General features: G+C 36.6%; 1 protein-coding gene across 3 annotated transcripts in view; it reads right to left on the minus strand.

Moving 5' to 3' along the window:
• Positions 1-15647, minus strand: part of PTPRN2 (protein tyrosine phosphatase receptor type N2) — a 651283-nt gene that overhangs the window by 411736 nt on the left and 223900 nt on the right. For all 3 annotated transcript variants that reach the window (XM_039548283.1, XM_039548281.1, XM_039548282.1), the window contains exons 4-5: positions 8202-8319; positions 3269-3431 (exon numbers count right to left, since the gene is read on the minus strand). In XM_039548283.1, coding sequence (XP_039404217.1) covers positions 3269-3431; positions 8202-8319 — 281 coding nt within the window. The remainder of the gene's footprint in view (positions 1-3268; positions 3432-8201; positions 8320-15647) is intronic.

Here is a 15647-nt window from a genome sequence, read left to right on the forward strand (position 1 = left end):
CAAAACCCTGAGCCTCAGTTTCTGTAGGAATGTCAACCATGTAGTGGGTTTTTCAGGGGTTTGGGTGTTTTGATATGAGAGGCATTTGTTCCAGCTGGAGGGGAGAAGGGCAGGGCAATTCACACATGATTTGAAGCCTCTGCATTTCTTGCCTCTGTAGCTAAGACAAACCAATTCTCATTACAATGTGTGCCTGGCTATGTTTTATTTTCCATACTTATATGGTTTAGCATAGTTTGGGTTTTGTGGTGGCTGATGAAGCCCTTCTTAACGAAAAACCCAAACTATGCTAAACCATGACACATACTACATCCAGGTTTGGTAGAAAGGGATCACAAAGCCTGATAATTCAGCATTTTGTGAATGGTAAAACTTTCACATAAAGCCCAAGTGTGTGGGGGGGAGAAGACCAAGAAAACCAAACACAAAATCCCACTAGCTAATGCTTAAGTAACAAATGCCACCAAGTGCCCATTTCCTGAACAACTCTTTTCAGCTGAAGTAAAGTGAAATGTTCTTTACAACTGTAATCCTCGGGAAACAGACCTACCAAACTTCTGATTTGCTGCTATTTATTCCCTGGCAGAGTCATTATCAGCTGGCTAGATTACAGCCTGCAGTAGATACTGCCTAAATACTGAGAAATAATTTTAAGTTTGTGATGAACTTCAAGTGATTCAAAAATCACTCAAAGAAGCTCTTGCAGTAAATGGTAAACATCATAGGAATTTAGGTCAATCACATGATTTAAGTTTACTTAAATTATTCCTGTTACTGTTGGATCATGCCTCAAGCTGACAGTTGTTTGAATGAGGGAAATAGGAAAAGAGTTACCTGCTTTAAGTTCTGTGATGTTTTATTTTACAACTTTCTGCATAACTATATGTGTGATGTCTTTACAGTAGTTTTGAAGCTCTGTACAGTTTTATTCTGATAATACAAGTGGAAGACTGTAGGGCAACCGAAGACTGAAAGGCTGCAAAATGTATCAATGTTAAGATACAAAATAACATTTTCAGAGTATAAGGAATATTTTAAAAACTCTTTGCCTTTTATCTTCCTTTGTTTTACATTTGGCCAGAGACCTCTGATGTTGGGCTTGGAATCTGAATCCACTCAGGAAGTCTGTCAAGAAGCACTAAATTTCTGAAGGATTCACTTGAAGCTACACTTCACGGCACGTAAGGTATCAAAGCAACCAGAGCAGTGCTATGTCTCCTATTCCCCAACAGCAGGAATGAAGTGACAGAGGTAAATGTATACTTGAAAGAAAATTATTTTTAAGAAGGACAAATGCTCAAAAGCTGCAGTTCTAAGTAGGGTAAACTACCTCTGTCTTGTGCTTATTTTTAATCAGAAAAGGACAAAAAAGCTTAAAAGATTAGATCTTGCTACAATTATATAATGTAGGTTTTTAATTTATCTATATATTAAGTACAAAAATAAGGTACCAATATTTTGTTGAAGCCTGCAATTAAAGTGCATAAGGTAGCCATCTCCAATTTCAAGTGGTACAACCTTATCAAAAGTAGCTCATTAAGTTACTTTACCACCTTCTCTTTTCAAATTGTTAAATTTTATGAGTTTTTTTCTGCTGCTTGGAGCAGCAAAAATCCTGTTTTCTCTCTTGTTTAAATGTTATGTCACTAATAAAACAATGGATCAAGATAAAAATACCATGTCCCTCTTGCTTTTTCAAGAAGAGCAGTTGCATTTTCGTTTTTAAAATAATTTTCCCTTCCTTTTCTTCATTTTTTTAATTTTAAATTAGAGGTAACACATCTGACTCAATGTCTGTTGTTTTTAAATGCTCCTTAGTAAATAGAAGTGTACAGTTTGCTCCTAAACGTGCTTCATTTCCAGATTTCCTCCTCTTTATCCCACTCCCCCCAGGCTTCAGAGTACCCATCTCCATGGCAACACTCGATAAGGTTGGTGGGTGGTGTTATCACAGCAGGCTTCCCCACAGAAGGTCTCAGCCATATGGATTATTTATGAACTTGCATGACAACACCAGACCCACTGAAATACTTCTTGAGCAAGTTTTTCTTGAAAGCCAGTGATTCAAAACAGAGCATCCTCACTGCAGCCAGCACCCATGAGGAGAGAGTAGATGAAAAGCAGCACCAAGGTGGTCCCTGATCCCTCTTCAGAGCTGCCTTGCTGCTGCCTGAAAGCTTCTCTTGGTCCTATGAGGGAAGATGATGAGCACCTAATGACACGTGCCATAAATCGTAAGTGCTGTATAAATGTCAGTCAGAAGCTGGAAAGTTGTGCTTCTGACAATAACAACCACACTAAATGGTTGCTACAACTGGTGCTGTCACCAGGAGTTGCTGTTGCAGATACATGACAGTAGTTTGGTATCTCTGAGTTAGTTCCTGAACTAATCCAGCAGTTTGGCTTTGACACTATAGTCTCTTCACCTGATTCTTTTCCTAAAACTTCAGCATACTTTTTGGCAAATTTTGCGTTTGTACTGTATGCATTGAAATAGCACATACAATGTCTTGTAAAGGACTGCTGTAATAGCAGCCTAGTTCTTTAAAATCAAAGAGTGCACATCTTTTGAGCAAAAGATGCAAGGGCATACGGGCCTGTTGTAGGGAACCCTTCCATCCAATAATTTTAATAAATTTATCAAGTTGCATCTTAGAGTGAGACAGATTTTCTCTAGGAAGGGAAAAAAATTATTTAGTTCTCAAATAGGCATGTTTCTGGTTTTTGACATAGTCAATACTCAAGATTTAATGGTTATGATTTATCTTCCTAGCTATCTGTACATTTATAATGTATAACATATGACCTTTATGATCAATAAGATGTAGGAAATATTGAGGCACCATTTATCAGACCCATTATTAAAATCTGCTTAAAGATTATATTAATTTTACCCTAAGCAGCATAAACACCAGCAAGAGGTCACACGGTAGTTCAGCCAGCGTTTTGGAGAGGAGTGGTTCCGATGCAGTAAGAGGAGTTTCAGATCAGCCAGTGAATATGTTAACACTTTTATCCCACTCTTCCTTCTTCATCACATGCAATCCATCCCTAATTAGGGTAAAATGCTCCAGATTTGATGAGCTGAAGCATTTACAATGCTGAAGGTGATTAATGTTGAGAAAACTTTGTGCACTTATGATAATCAATTGGAGTAGGCAGTAAAAAACAATGTCTGGTCTTGAGACAGGGGAAATTTCAAAAATTAGAACTCAGAGAAGAAGGAAGGCAAAATCACAAAATGTAGGAACCACATCAAAAATACTACCTTGACAGAAGTTTTGTCACTTGTCTTCCTTGGATACAAATTTTTAGATGCAGACTGGGAGAGAATTCTGAGATATTTAAGGTATTGCTGAAGAGACTTGGCCAAGTTCACGTCATTTTCCACATCATAATTTCTTTCGTTATCTGCATTCTGTCCCAAAGTCCTGCATAGCAAAAGCAAGGAAAAGAAAGTTACCAGCCTGTCCAGTGTAAAAAGTGGCCAACTAAAAAGGCACTGAAAGCCACTGTAGTTCAATACGTAACAGAAAAGTCACTCAAAAGCTTAGAAACCACAAACGTATAGAAAATTCAATGTTTCAGCAAAAGTAGTCAAAAAATCTTGCACTATTAACAGTTTATTTCATGCATCAAAGTTAATGATTCTAGAGTAAATCAAATAAAATGCCACATCAAGGCAAAGCCATATTCAGAAGAAAAGAAAATGCTTGCAAAAAGAAAATGCACATGATTAAATTGCACCCCAAAGCAACACGGGATAGTTCTAAGATTTAAAAAACTTTCTGGATGATGATGAGATTCAGTACCAATTTGGCCCTGCACCAATGTAATGAATAGAAGGAAGACTACTGGATATGCAGAAATAATGGAGCAAGTAAACTCCAGCGAAAGGCTTGAAAAGGGAATAATGAGATGGAACAAGTATCTCTTCTGATCTTCTCATGTGCCTGGGATTCACAGAATAGTGGTGTTTCCTGAGTGGTTTAGACAGATTTTGGTGACATTTGCAAAGAAAAGCTGGAAATGTGATTAAACGACGGCAGTGTGGAGGTGTTTATATAGGATTCAGAGTGCTGCGTGCAATGAATCTGAATTATTACCAGCTGTCCTCATGTATCTCAACAACACATAAATGGTGATGATAATTTAAATGTCAGCATTGGTTACTATTTCATTCCTTGTGCAAGAAAAGAGAGAGAAAGTTCCCAGCCCTCTTCCTTCCCTGTGAGTGATGCACTGTTTTGAGGGAAATCACCTTTTGGTGTCACCATTTCCTACTCACATGCCCACACACTTCTCCAGTGAAGAATTCCAGGTGGAAGAGCTTTCCAGCTCAGTGAATGAATTTGACTTTCAACATCTCTGTGCCACTGTAAATAAAATTTTATTCTACCAGCCCACGTCTTGGTGCTAATGTAGAGGAACAGCCTGAGAGTGCACCATTATATCATTTTCCAAAGCTAGGGTTTAATTATATTACTTTAATCAAAAAGTAACAGACTTCCTTCCATGCTCACAGTTGTATCAGATGTGTGTCCCTACTAATTTACTACTAATGGATGTAATTAATAATCTAATTTACTGTGGTGGCATTGCAACCAACAGTGCTCACAGGTTTGCTCACTTTGAAATACCAGAAAAATCCTCCACTCCTCCCCAGGGTGAAACAGCAGGTTCCCATCAGAGACACAAACTCTAGGAAAAAGAAGGGTTACTGCACAGAGCACTGTAGCAAACCTGATATAATTTACCATCAGTCTTCCTTCCTTCTCATGCTGTTTGCGTTTTTCTCTTATTCCAGAGCTCTAAGTTCTGCCTTCTGATGGAGCGTGGACATGCAGGTAACATTATCCACCTCCTTTTCATCTTAAAGCCAGACCAAAACTACTCTGCAGTTTTAGAAAAACCTGGGCACTGTGCTTTCTGCTTCAGTAGAGATGAACTAATCCAAACAGGCTCTCTTCATAGGAAGGATCCCAGTTGCCAACACTCATCTTTCATTCATTGATTAATTCCAACACCTATCTTCTGCTTTCTTCACTAATTTTAAAAGGAAGGGAAAATGAAAAAAACCAGACTGAATTCTGCCCCAAGGATTTCCACTGGAGGTAATGGGAACTGAATGCACAGACAAAAGACAGTTTTTAGGTTGGCTTTTCAAACCATTATTTACAGTATACAGTCACTGTCACTGGTGGTAGAAGCAAAATCTGGGGTCTAAGATTTCTCATTTTTCATATGGAGACAGTAATTGCGCTCACATTTACATTCCACATTAGATGTAATATTTTATGCTATAAACATTTAAACAATTAAAAGGTAAAACTACAAAGCTTTACGTTTCATTTGATGACAACTTTAACAAGATACCATGAATACATAAGAAAGATTTTTAAAAAATTTTGTAGTTCACCCATATATCACCTTGTTAACTCAGGAATGAAAATGCATTAACTAACCTATTACTGCAACTAAATTAAAATATTTCTTTTAAATTGGACAACGTGATACTGGGAAATGGATGAAAGGCAAATATAAAAAAGCACTTAGTGAGTAGGAGAAATGATCATCAGATGAGTTCTTTCTGTACACTTATTTGGAAGTATTTTCAGTTTTAATTTGCTCTGAAAAATGACTTTGCATACAATGAACTCAGGAGTATAAAGACAATACCATATATAATTATTTATCTACAGAAATAATTATGTAGTTCCTACAAAATCTAGCATTTCAGAAGCTTTTTTTGTGGAAATATCTAAATCACTGCACCTCTGCTCTTTCTGGAATGTTCACAATTAAGAGATAACACACATTTTAAAATAAATTTTTCCCTTTTAAAAGCTGAGAGAATATTATTACTGACTTAATGATGGTTGTATTATAGAAATAATACTATACCCCATTTCATTCATTGAAGTTTGCTGGAAACGTTTGTGGTTTTGCCTAATTGCACCAATGAACACAACTGACATTTATTCCCTCTGTGCAGAATGGACTTTTTTCCTTTATCTTGAATCCTCTTTCAAGAGAGGGTTTTTTGAAATTTAATAAGGACTCAGGAAATACCACGTACACTCCAGTTAGCCAACAAAGAAAGAACTTTCATCTCGAAATCAAACTCCCAGTTTCAGCTTTTTTTTTTTTTTGAGATTAAATCCATGTCTTCTGTTTCATCAGATTTCATATGCACTAATTTAGCCTAAGTCAATTTACCTTTCAAGTGTCTGACTATTTTCTTGCTCTCACCAGCTCTGTGGGGATTAATGACTCATTAGTATGACTTCATATAGTCTTATTACACACGTTACCCTTAATAAAAGGTCTTCCTGCCATAATGTTTCTTTGATAATTAGATACCTACACTAAGTTGCTTTTTAAATTATTTAATTATTATCTGATAAGATTTTATAAGCACACTGAGCACACTGAGCATATAACACACTTGATCAGAATCTACAAGACACCAGATTTCCTACTGTTCTCTGACCTACAGAACACGTTGCAAATGGACAACCAGAAAAATCAATTAATGCTTTAAACTGTTGGCACATAAGATAATGCTTTCAGAAGCACAGCTTGGTGACTGCAGAAAATCTATCCACAATAGGAACTGCTTTATGTGAACACATTTGAAATTCTGATGTTCCTGAAGTATCGATATACAAAATGTTGTGGGTTTTTCCCTAACACATAGTTCTAGTTAAAAATGCAAAACATCTCAAACTTGATCACAACAGGAACTCCTAAAAGTGAGCAATTGTTTTCAATCTAAACCTTAAATAATTTCTTATGTCTTCTTTTTTTCTTTTTTTCTTTTTTTTTTTTTTAATATAACTACAAATCTGGAACACTGCAGAATACGGCCTTGATCTCGTGGAAATGTGGCCTATTTTGTCTTACTCTCATGAATAAAAATTTTAGGTACTCTCAAAAAAAAAAAAAAAAAAATCCCCAGAAGATATTGAAGATCATTTCTGATACCATCTACTGAGAGTAATTCATTCAATAATGACATTTTGTGTATCTAAGCAGTGAAAACATGTTTATGGATTCAACCACATGTTGTTATCACCTTTATGGTAATCTTTAGATCACAATCTTCTTTAGAAGTTAAGTTTCTACCTTACTGCACTTCGGAAATGGTGCTGTGATTTTAAGAAATGCTTTTGAATCAGCAAACATGTGAAATACATGGTCAAAGTCTCTGAATTAAATCAAAAGAAACTGAGGCAAACACTGCTGAAGACACTGGGCAGTATCAATTACACAGCATTTTATTTCCAGAAAAAAGCAATCTAGGAAAGAAATGGTTCTGCAGTATATACAAACCACATACTGCAGTACATGAAGATCTGAATTCCAACATTCAATATTTTGCCCATCAAGGCTTGAAGCTCAAATTTATCCCACAATGATGAAAGTTTTTTTAACAAAAAGCCCTTTCTTTCAATTTCACTGCGTTTGAAAATGTACTTAAAATCATGTAAGAGAAATTAAAATTTGCCATTTTTAATTGTTCCTAAAATTTCATTCTGGGGTTTGTGTGGCTGGATTGCACTTAAAAGCCTGTAGGACAGAACAGACCAGGTGAAAGAGTCTCTTTATATGTGTAACTGTATATGAAGATGATATAATTGCAGGTTCTACAACCGTATCACTCCACAGAATTACAGATGTGTCTCTTGCAACCAATTACTGCAAAGTCACCCCTCAATACCTTTCAAGCCACGCCCCAAAATCATTTTCTGTCATGGGAACTTGCACGAATCTCTCCTTCCTGGACAAATTTTGCAAGTACCACTGGGAATCTATGGACTTCAATTAAAGGTATATTTTGACTTTGAAAATATAATTAGTTGTTCAGAATGTCATGCAATGCTTAGTCCAGAATAAAATGTCTCCTGTGGTTGAGCAAGTATAAGATTCCCTTTTAAGCCAGTCATAGGTAGGGATGGCTGAACTGACACTAGACAGTGCATGAACAGAATCAAAGGCCTGATGTTTTGAATTCTGACACCTTAATTAACAACAAAAAGTGTATTTCTTTAACTTGATGATAAACAGAAGAACAAGGTCTCCTTCATCATATAGGTAGTGGCTTTTGTGATTTTTTAAATTCTGTTTCTGTGCCAACCTCTTTCTTATCATGTGCAAACCCTTTGAAAAACCAGGCAAAAACACCACAGAAGACTTACCTTCCTGTGTCAGATCCTTCAGATGTGAATACATCAGGACGTCTGCTGTGGATTTTGTGAATGGCTGAGAGCTCCTGACCAATAACATGCTGTGTGTAATCATCTCGCCAGGTAAAACCTGATAAATAATGAAACAAACAAAACCAGAATAAAACAAATTTACTATTTAATAAATTTTAAGTTTAGCAAAAATGTGTCCTATATAAACATTAAAAAAAAAAAGAAAAAAGAAGCCTCATTTGGTTGGAACCCAAGAGTGAACTACAGATCCTTCTCTTCTGTATGAAATTCTGTTAATGAAATTTTGCTAACAAAACTTGCAATAGAATTATGACAGTAAATCATGCAAGGACATTTTGAAAGCCTTTGGTCTTAGCAGAATCTTAGCTAGTTGCAAACCACTTTTAATAGATAAAAAAGGGTTATTTTGGACAGCTATGGAAATTATCCCACTAGCTGGTGTCTGTTGAAATGTTGTTTCACTTCTTCCTCATTCACAGCACATTGTCCCCTTTCTGTTTTCCCCATGAAACACTAAGATTTAGAACATTAAGGAGCTAGTACTGCAGTTTTAGAAAACACACGTGGAGGTCAATGTAAGCTATATTTAAATGTTGTGACAAAGAATTTTTGGAAGTGGAACTATGTAGGCAAATTACAGTGATTACTTGTTAATATGTGCACTGCCAATCTTATGGTAATTATACTTGAAATAATGATATAATCCCAAACATAATTGTTACCTGATTTGGAGATTTTTACATGTTATGGTAACACTTCAAATCATTGAACTTGCCCATGCAATTATCTGCAGATATTTAATAAATAAATATCACATAACTCAAGAGATTTTCTGCTTTTATGCCATGTGCAGCCAAACACCACAAGTCTCTCCAATGAATATTGATAAAAGTTACAGATATGGTTATCCTGATAATATCTTCCTGTAAGAAAGCACCTAAATAAAAACCTTCTCTAGCACCAGATGAAGCAGTCAGATCTGGTTGTTAGAACCAGGAAGGGAAGTTGCTAGAACTTGGGAGGGGGATTTTCTCGTTCAGCCCCTATTTCACATACACATTATAAACTTCATCACAATCTGGAGTCAACACAAGGTTTGTTGGTATAGCCAGACTCTTAGGATGCAGATAAAGCACCCTCAGCCTCAGGAGAACTCAGAACCTGGCCACCTCATTACTTGGGCTCTTCAGATTTTTCCACTGTATTGAAGTTATAGGAGAAAGGCTCACGAAGGATGTCTGCACTTCAGGCGGCTCTCTTGAAAGCTGTTTATTGCATAGGCAAAGTTACAGCATTTCAGGGAGTGGGTATCCAGAGTCAGCCCTACAGCTGCCAGCTCCAGCTGTAGGCAGACCTGAAGCCTCTTTCTGTTCAAGTTACAAAGCATTATATACCTTTCTTTGCAGAGTATCTTAACACATAACAACCAATAAGCACCATACACAATACCTTTACATTTGCCTATAGCCTATCATAACTACTACCATCACCATATTACAGTCATTATTATCCAATCACAAGAGTAAGTAAGTTACAAGTTAAGCTTACAATGGAAAATTCTCAGACATGTCTTCTTCTTGCTACATCGACACTTCTTGTTTGCCTGCAATATCTCTCTTTTTGGTAAAGACATGTTTTCTATTTACTTATGCTCTTCTTGAGACTTATTTACTTGGTGAAAAACATGTCTTTGTTTGTAGTCACATACCTTTGTCCTAATCATAAAAATTTCCTTCCAACTCATCTCCAACCTTTGCCTTCTCAGTTACTCATCGATCAGTGTTTCAGCAAAACATCTTTTACTCTATATCAAAACTTGCTTTCATTTCTAGCTCATCCTCAGTTTCTACATTCAGAGATCTTTCCGCCAAGCCTACATATCTGTGAAACTTTCTTACCAAACTTTCATCCTCTCCAACAGAAGTGGAATTATTTATCCGTTTACTAAATTCTAGAATTAGAAAAGAAGTCTAAATAGGACATTTCTCCTTTCTGCCAAAGGAGAAAATTCTGAGCATGCAGAAATAAAAATTACTTTAATATTTATCAAATTTTTATCCTAGGGAGGAGATACTTTTTTAAGTTCAGTGTAAGTTTAGACAGGGCTAGGAAGCATTAAAACTATGCTGTTGTCTGGGATTTAGACAAGATTTGGGGGGGAAAAGAAAAGGCCCCATTTGGGCAAGATTTAGGTGGACTGCATCCCAAACTTTTTTTTTTTTTCATTAGTAAAAATAATAATAATAAAAAATCTGAACAATGTAAGTATGCATGAAGGCTCTAACAAGCAAAAAAAAAAAGCTTTCTAACATTCCACTTGTGATCCTTCTTTCTCCTTTTCTTAAATAAAAATGTTTATTGAGGAAACACTTCACCTGAAGCCATATTAGATGTTAATGGCTACAGTAAATGACTCCAGACACTTGGGAGGGGGAAGAATATGTGTCTCTATCTAATCTGGTTTTATTTCTGATTCATCCTTTTCAAATGCAAATATCACCTTTTCAAAGATGCCATGTAAGAAGATGTATTCAAATAGTTTCAAAAATCTAAATCTAAGGCTGCCCAGAGAATGTTTTTATGTGAACACATAAAAATGAGTCACCATGCACCTAAGATTACTTTGGTGTAGCGTAATTAAAATTATTTTTAAAACAAAATTGAGATATATTCCATATTTATTTATTTATATACATGTATGTATATTCAAGTTCTCTGTTGTCTAGCACTAGACATCTCTGTTTGTTTTATAATCTCATGAAGGAGAAAAAAAACTAAGATAACTTTCAAGTTTAGGAGAATGTGCAACATAAAAAGTTTGGGTAAAATACATATATATTAAAATCAGTAGCATAGCCTAAAAACTACTAATTTATGAACTATGAGTCCAAAATCACTACAGTTTCACTTTCTACCTCTACGCCAATACCAACCCTACTAAAGGCTGAAGAATACACAATAAATAACATAAACTTTGAAGAAAAATACATTGAATTATTCTGAAGAGCTTTTTTTCAAATTAAAGCAAGAAGAGTTCATCCATGGTACCTGCATACAGATAAGAAATTAATCTCTTTGAATCCTGAGAAATACAGATTTTTGTGCCACTAAAACCCAGTGTTTTCAGTAAAAGAACATATGAAACCACTGTGATGCCAGTTCTCACTGGTCAAGAGAATGGTGTATCTGTTATTATCTTCAATATATCTTTTTTCTCCTGCTGCACTATTTTAACATTTTTTCCTAATGCATTTCATACCAGTAAATATGCACTATCATCCTTAATGCTGTAAAAAATATAACTATGGCACTAAAAAAGAGTAAGTAGATGAGACAAAAACAGGATTCTTGTTATAGAGCTAGAAGGAAACTAGAGTTAAGGGAATATCCCCTCTCAGCTGTACCTCCAGCACTTCTTACTCACATCAGAGTTAGAACAAAACATGGATGAAAACCACAAATTTTAACTAACTCAAAAATCCCCTTGTCAGTAATTTAATATTGCTGTGTCTTATGCAACCATCTCAGGAACTGCAGAGTGCCTGAAGCTAACCTCACGCCAATCATTTTCCAGCATTGTTTCAGTTTCAAAAAAAATATCTCCCACACACTGAGCTGAATAAAACAGCACATTCAAGAGCCATAATGCCATGCTGACAGCTGCAATCAAAATTAAGGCTGAGAAGGAGCATATGACGCCATGTGGCGATTTCCTGTTCCCTTTGTCTGTGCCATCCCACCTCGCGCCAGCCCCAGCCTCGCCACCCAATTATTACAATTTGTCTCCAGTGGCTGAGCAGGATCACAGCAGAGCTCTTGTGCACACATTACTTCCATGTCACTAACGGGGAGCGGCGCAGGGGGACTCCCAGCCCCGATTAACCATCCCCCCTGCGGCAGCAAGGCCCAGGCCCCGCGTCTCCCAGCCCCGAATTCCCACAGAGGGACAATGCCAAGGGAAGGGAAGGAGGCTGGCAGACACTGAAATGATGCAGGTACAGTGACAGCAGCAGCAGCGGACACAGAACTGCTCTCAGTTGAAGGTCACTGATAGTAGTGAGACCCCACGAAAAACAGTCATGGGTAGATGTTTTCCCTACAAAAGTAGCACTTTTCACTGGTGTCAGCCCAACGTTTAATTTTTTTTTTTTTTTTTTTTTTATTTGGACCTCCATAACCTAAATGCATGTGAAAAGGGAATGCCAGTATAAAGACAGTGAAGACAAGACATTAATACCTTTATTAAACTCAACTGGAAGGTCAAATCTAGTGGAGGTTTTCCAGATACGACACAGTCTTTCCCTATTATCATCAGGTATCTCCCCAGATCTTTTATTTCCACAGCACAGTCCTTTATTATTATTACACACACCTACAAAAATAATAATAAAATTGTATAGATCCCCATTATATTCAACACTTAGTAACAACTATGCCAGCAGAGAGTACTCTTCTAAGAATTATTTTATTAGCTGAAATCAAATCAAAAGCAAGTACTGTAAATAGCGAAGAAAGCAGTTTCAGAGATTCACAGTGGTAAAGATGTTAGCTTGTCTCCAAAATTAAAAATTATTTTCAAATGCAACATAATATTGCACTTAACCTCCTTAATTGGCTTTGCTGCTATAGCAATTACAGAGAATTAGTGAAAAATAATCAAAATTCAAATATGTATTTCCTTCTCTCAGCTGATCAATTTTTCTAAGCAATGGCATTCTTTTGTGCGGTTTTGAATCTGCTTTCCATCTTAGAGGAACTTGATGTCTCTCCAAATATACCTGACCACATCTTTAATGCATGTAAATTGTAACAGCAACTTCTGAAAACATTTATCTGCTACTTCTCTGTCTCAACTTAATCTAGTTCTGACTTATTCATACAAATAAATTTCCCTCCCTTTGAAGGCCTAAGCAGGAAAAACAATAGCTTTTTAACACTTCAGAGGAGTTCTGGTGTAAATCAGAAGAGCTCAATTTAAGTCCTTTAAAGAAACAACAGTTCTCACTGCCCAAAGATGTGGCTGTACAAATGTTGCTGCTGCTGTTCCCAACCCTTTTCCCAACCAGCATGGCTGAGGCTGAACAGGGGCTCTGCAGGGAAGTCCAGCAGAACCTTTGTCTGACAGAATGAGCCATGAGACTCTTCCAGCTCTTGTGCCAATCAAAATCTAAAATTATTATTCTGCATCAATATATTACCAACAAAATTATTTTTACATACCAAGTTCATTGAAAATGACAGGAGATTATTCTATATTGGCAGAAACCTATATACGAAAACTTGATCCTTCTTTGTCAGGAAAATCCCCTTAATAAAGGCTCAAACCCCTCAAAATTATTCAGAATTAAAGCCAGAACAGGCACTATTTTTGAGTCATGACGTTATTTCTTCTCTTTTTGGTAATGTTATGCATTTTGTCCCTATATGGTGGATTAAAAAATAATTTTTTTCTCTGAGCTACCTTCAACTGCTCTGTCATTTCAGCCAGGAAACTCTCAGCTGCAGAGCTCAGAGACTTTCATCCCCCATGCCATGTGTTGCAAACTGTTAATGCCTACTTTAGCTGTCAGAATGTCTGCAGAATTGGGGATGATTTGCTTTCTTCCCTATTTTCACAACAGACAGGTCAATGTAATGCATAGGCATGCTTTTCTGCAGGCTGCCTTTCCACATTCTCCAGAGGAGCTGCACTTGTTCTCATTCCAGACCTCCCTTTTCAGAGCTCAAGGACGTGCCCAATAATGTTCACATATTTCAGCTCCAGCTAAGTCAAAATTGCACCTTTAATGCTTTTGTTGAGGTACAACAAAATTAAGTCTTTCAATTGCTATTGCTGTTATTTCCTACCTAAGATTGCAGCCAAAAGATAAAATCCTGGTGTTTCTTCTTAAAATAGAACTTCATCCAAAAGCAATTTTGCAATAAAACTTGCAATGACAAGTCAATGGCAAAAATAGAAATAGAGAAGCTAAACCCATGTCCTAAACCCCAACCTTTTAATTCCCCCCCCATTTCTTTGTATTGGAATATTTATTTTTAGTGAAAATTTTGACTAAGATGTTTTCTACAAAGTTGGAAGAAAGTCTGCCAAGGCACTTTGTATTACGCTTTCACAAAAACTTACTTTAATTGAATTTTTTTGTTCTGGTCTAACTTTGTGTTTGCCTTCTAGATGACAAGAAAATCTCGTTCAGAATTTATCTGAAGAAATGACTGGGGGTTATAAGCAGTCATCACCACTCTTGTCCAATCCATTTCAGCCAGAGCTGTGGTCATCCTCTCCTGAAAGTCCTCAGGAGCTTTTTTTGTTTCATTCCCTTTTCCACTGCCGGGTACCAGGTTTGCATTGGTGACTTTGTTGCCTTCTTTTGGCTTTTCTAGTGAGACCTTTCTAATATGAAGAATTTCATTTGCTGCATTCAGCAGCAATTCACTCACACTCACAGGCAAAGAGCTTCTGTTTGAATGAACAGATGAAAGGGCTGCCTAAGGATTACAGCTTCAAATTTTCATATACTGTTTTATTATACATAAAACTGATAATCTCCATAGAATTAAATTACAACCATGATCTGCTTACAGTCCTGATTTTAATTTACTCCAAGTAACTATCCCAGAAGGTAGAGGGAAGGCTTTTCTCTTCAGTTTTTTTGAAATTTTTCTATTATTTGAAAAAGCCAAATGAGTGCTTCATTTGCCAAGGAGATTATAAAATGCTCTCACAGGACTCAGTATGTAATGTTTCCTTACCTTTATTTCAGCTTTTGCAGAGAGCTACAAATAATTGGGTTTCTACAAGAGAAAGTTTCTAAGTGTTACATAAGACTGTTCTGCCACTGGAGCTGATAGTAATAAAAGAATAATATGATAATGCAAAATATATCTCCTGACTTTCACACAGAACAGGTTACTTTCCAAAGACTATAGCAGAATGGATACATGATACCCAAATCCTTGAGATGAATCCCATGCTTCACCACGTCACATAAACCTTCCCACAAATTATTGACCCTCAACCCAAAAGCAGATCACTTCATTCACAGAAATGCTTTTCAGCAAGGGAGGTTGTCTTGCGTCGTTACAACTTTATATTGATGTTCAACTTTAATTTAACTCATGGCCAATCCCATCTTCAACTTGATGGGATATCTTTCTACCCTGTCTAGGCTGTGACATATTTATTAAAAAAACAATCAACTCTAATACATGGTGAGTAAAGGTGCACCTCCTATTCCTCCGTTTCCTTCTGACCCTGGACTATGCACAGATATTTGCTCGGTGCTGTCAGCCCAAGGAGTTTTCATGAACATGAGGAAATATTCACATGCACTCAAAATAGTGACACTAAAATAAAGATGAGACTACTTTGCTTGTTTCACTGAGCTTTGAACCCAACTGCAGTAGCTGACAATCACGTCAAGATGC

This window comes from Corvus cornix, chromosome 2 (assembly GCF_000738735.6).
Source record: "Corvus cornix cornix isolate S_Up_H32 chromosome 2, ASM73873v5, whole genome shotgun sequence".
Lineage (NCBI taxonomy): Eukaryota > Metazoa > Chordata > Aves > Passeriformes > Corvidae > Corvus > Corvus cornix.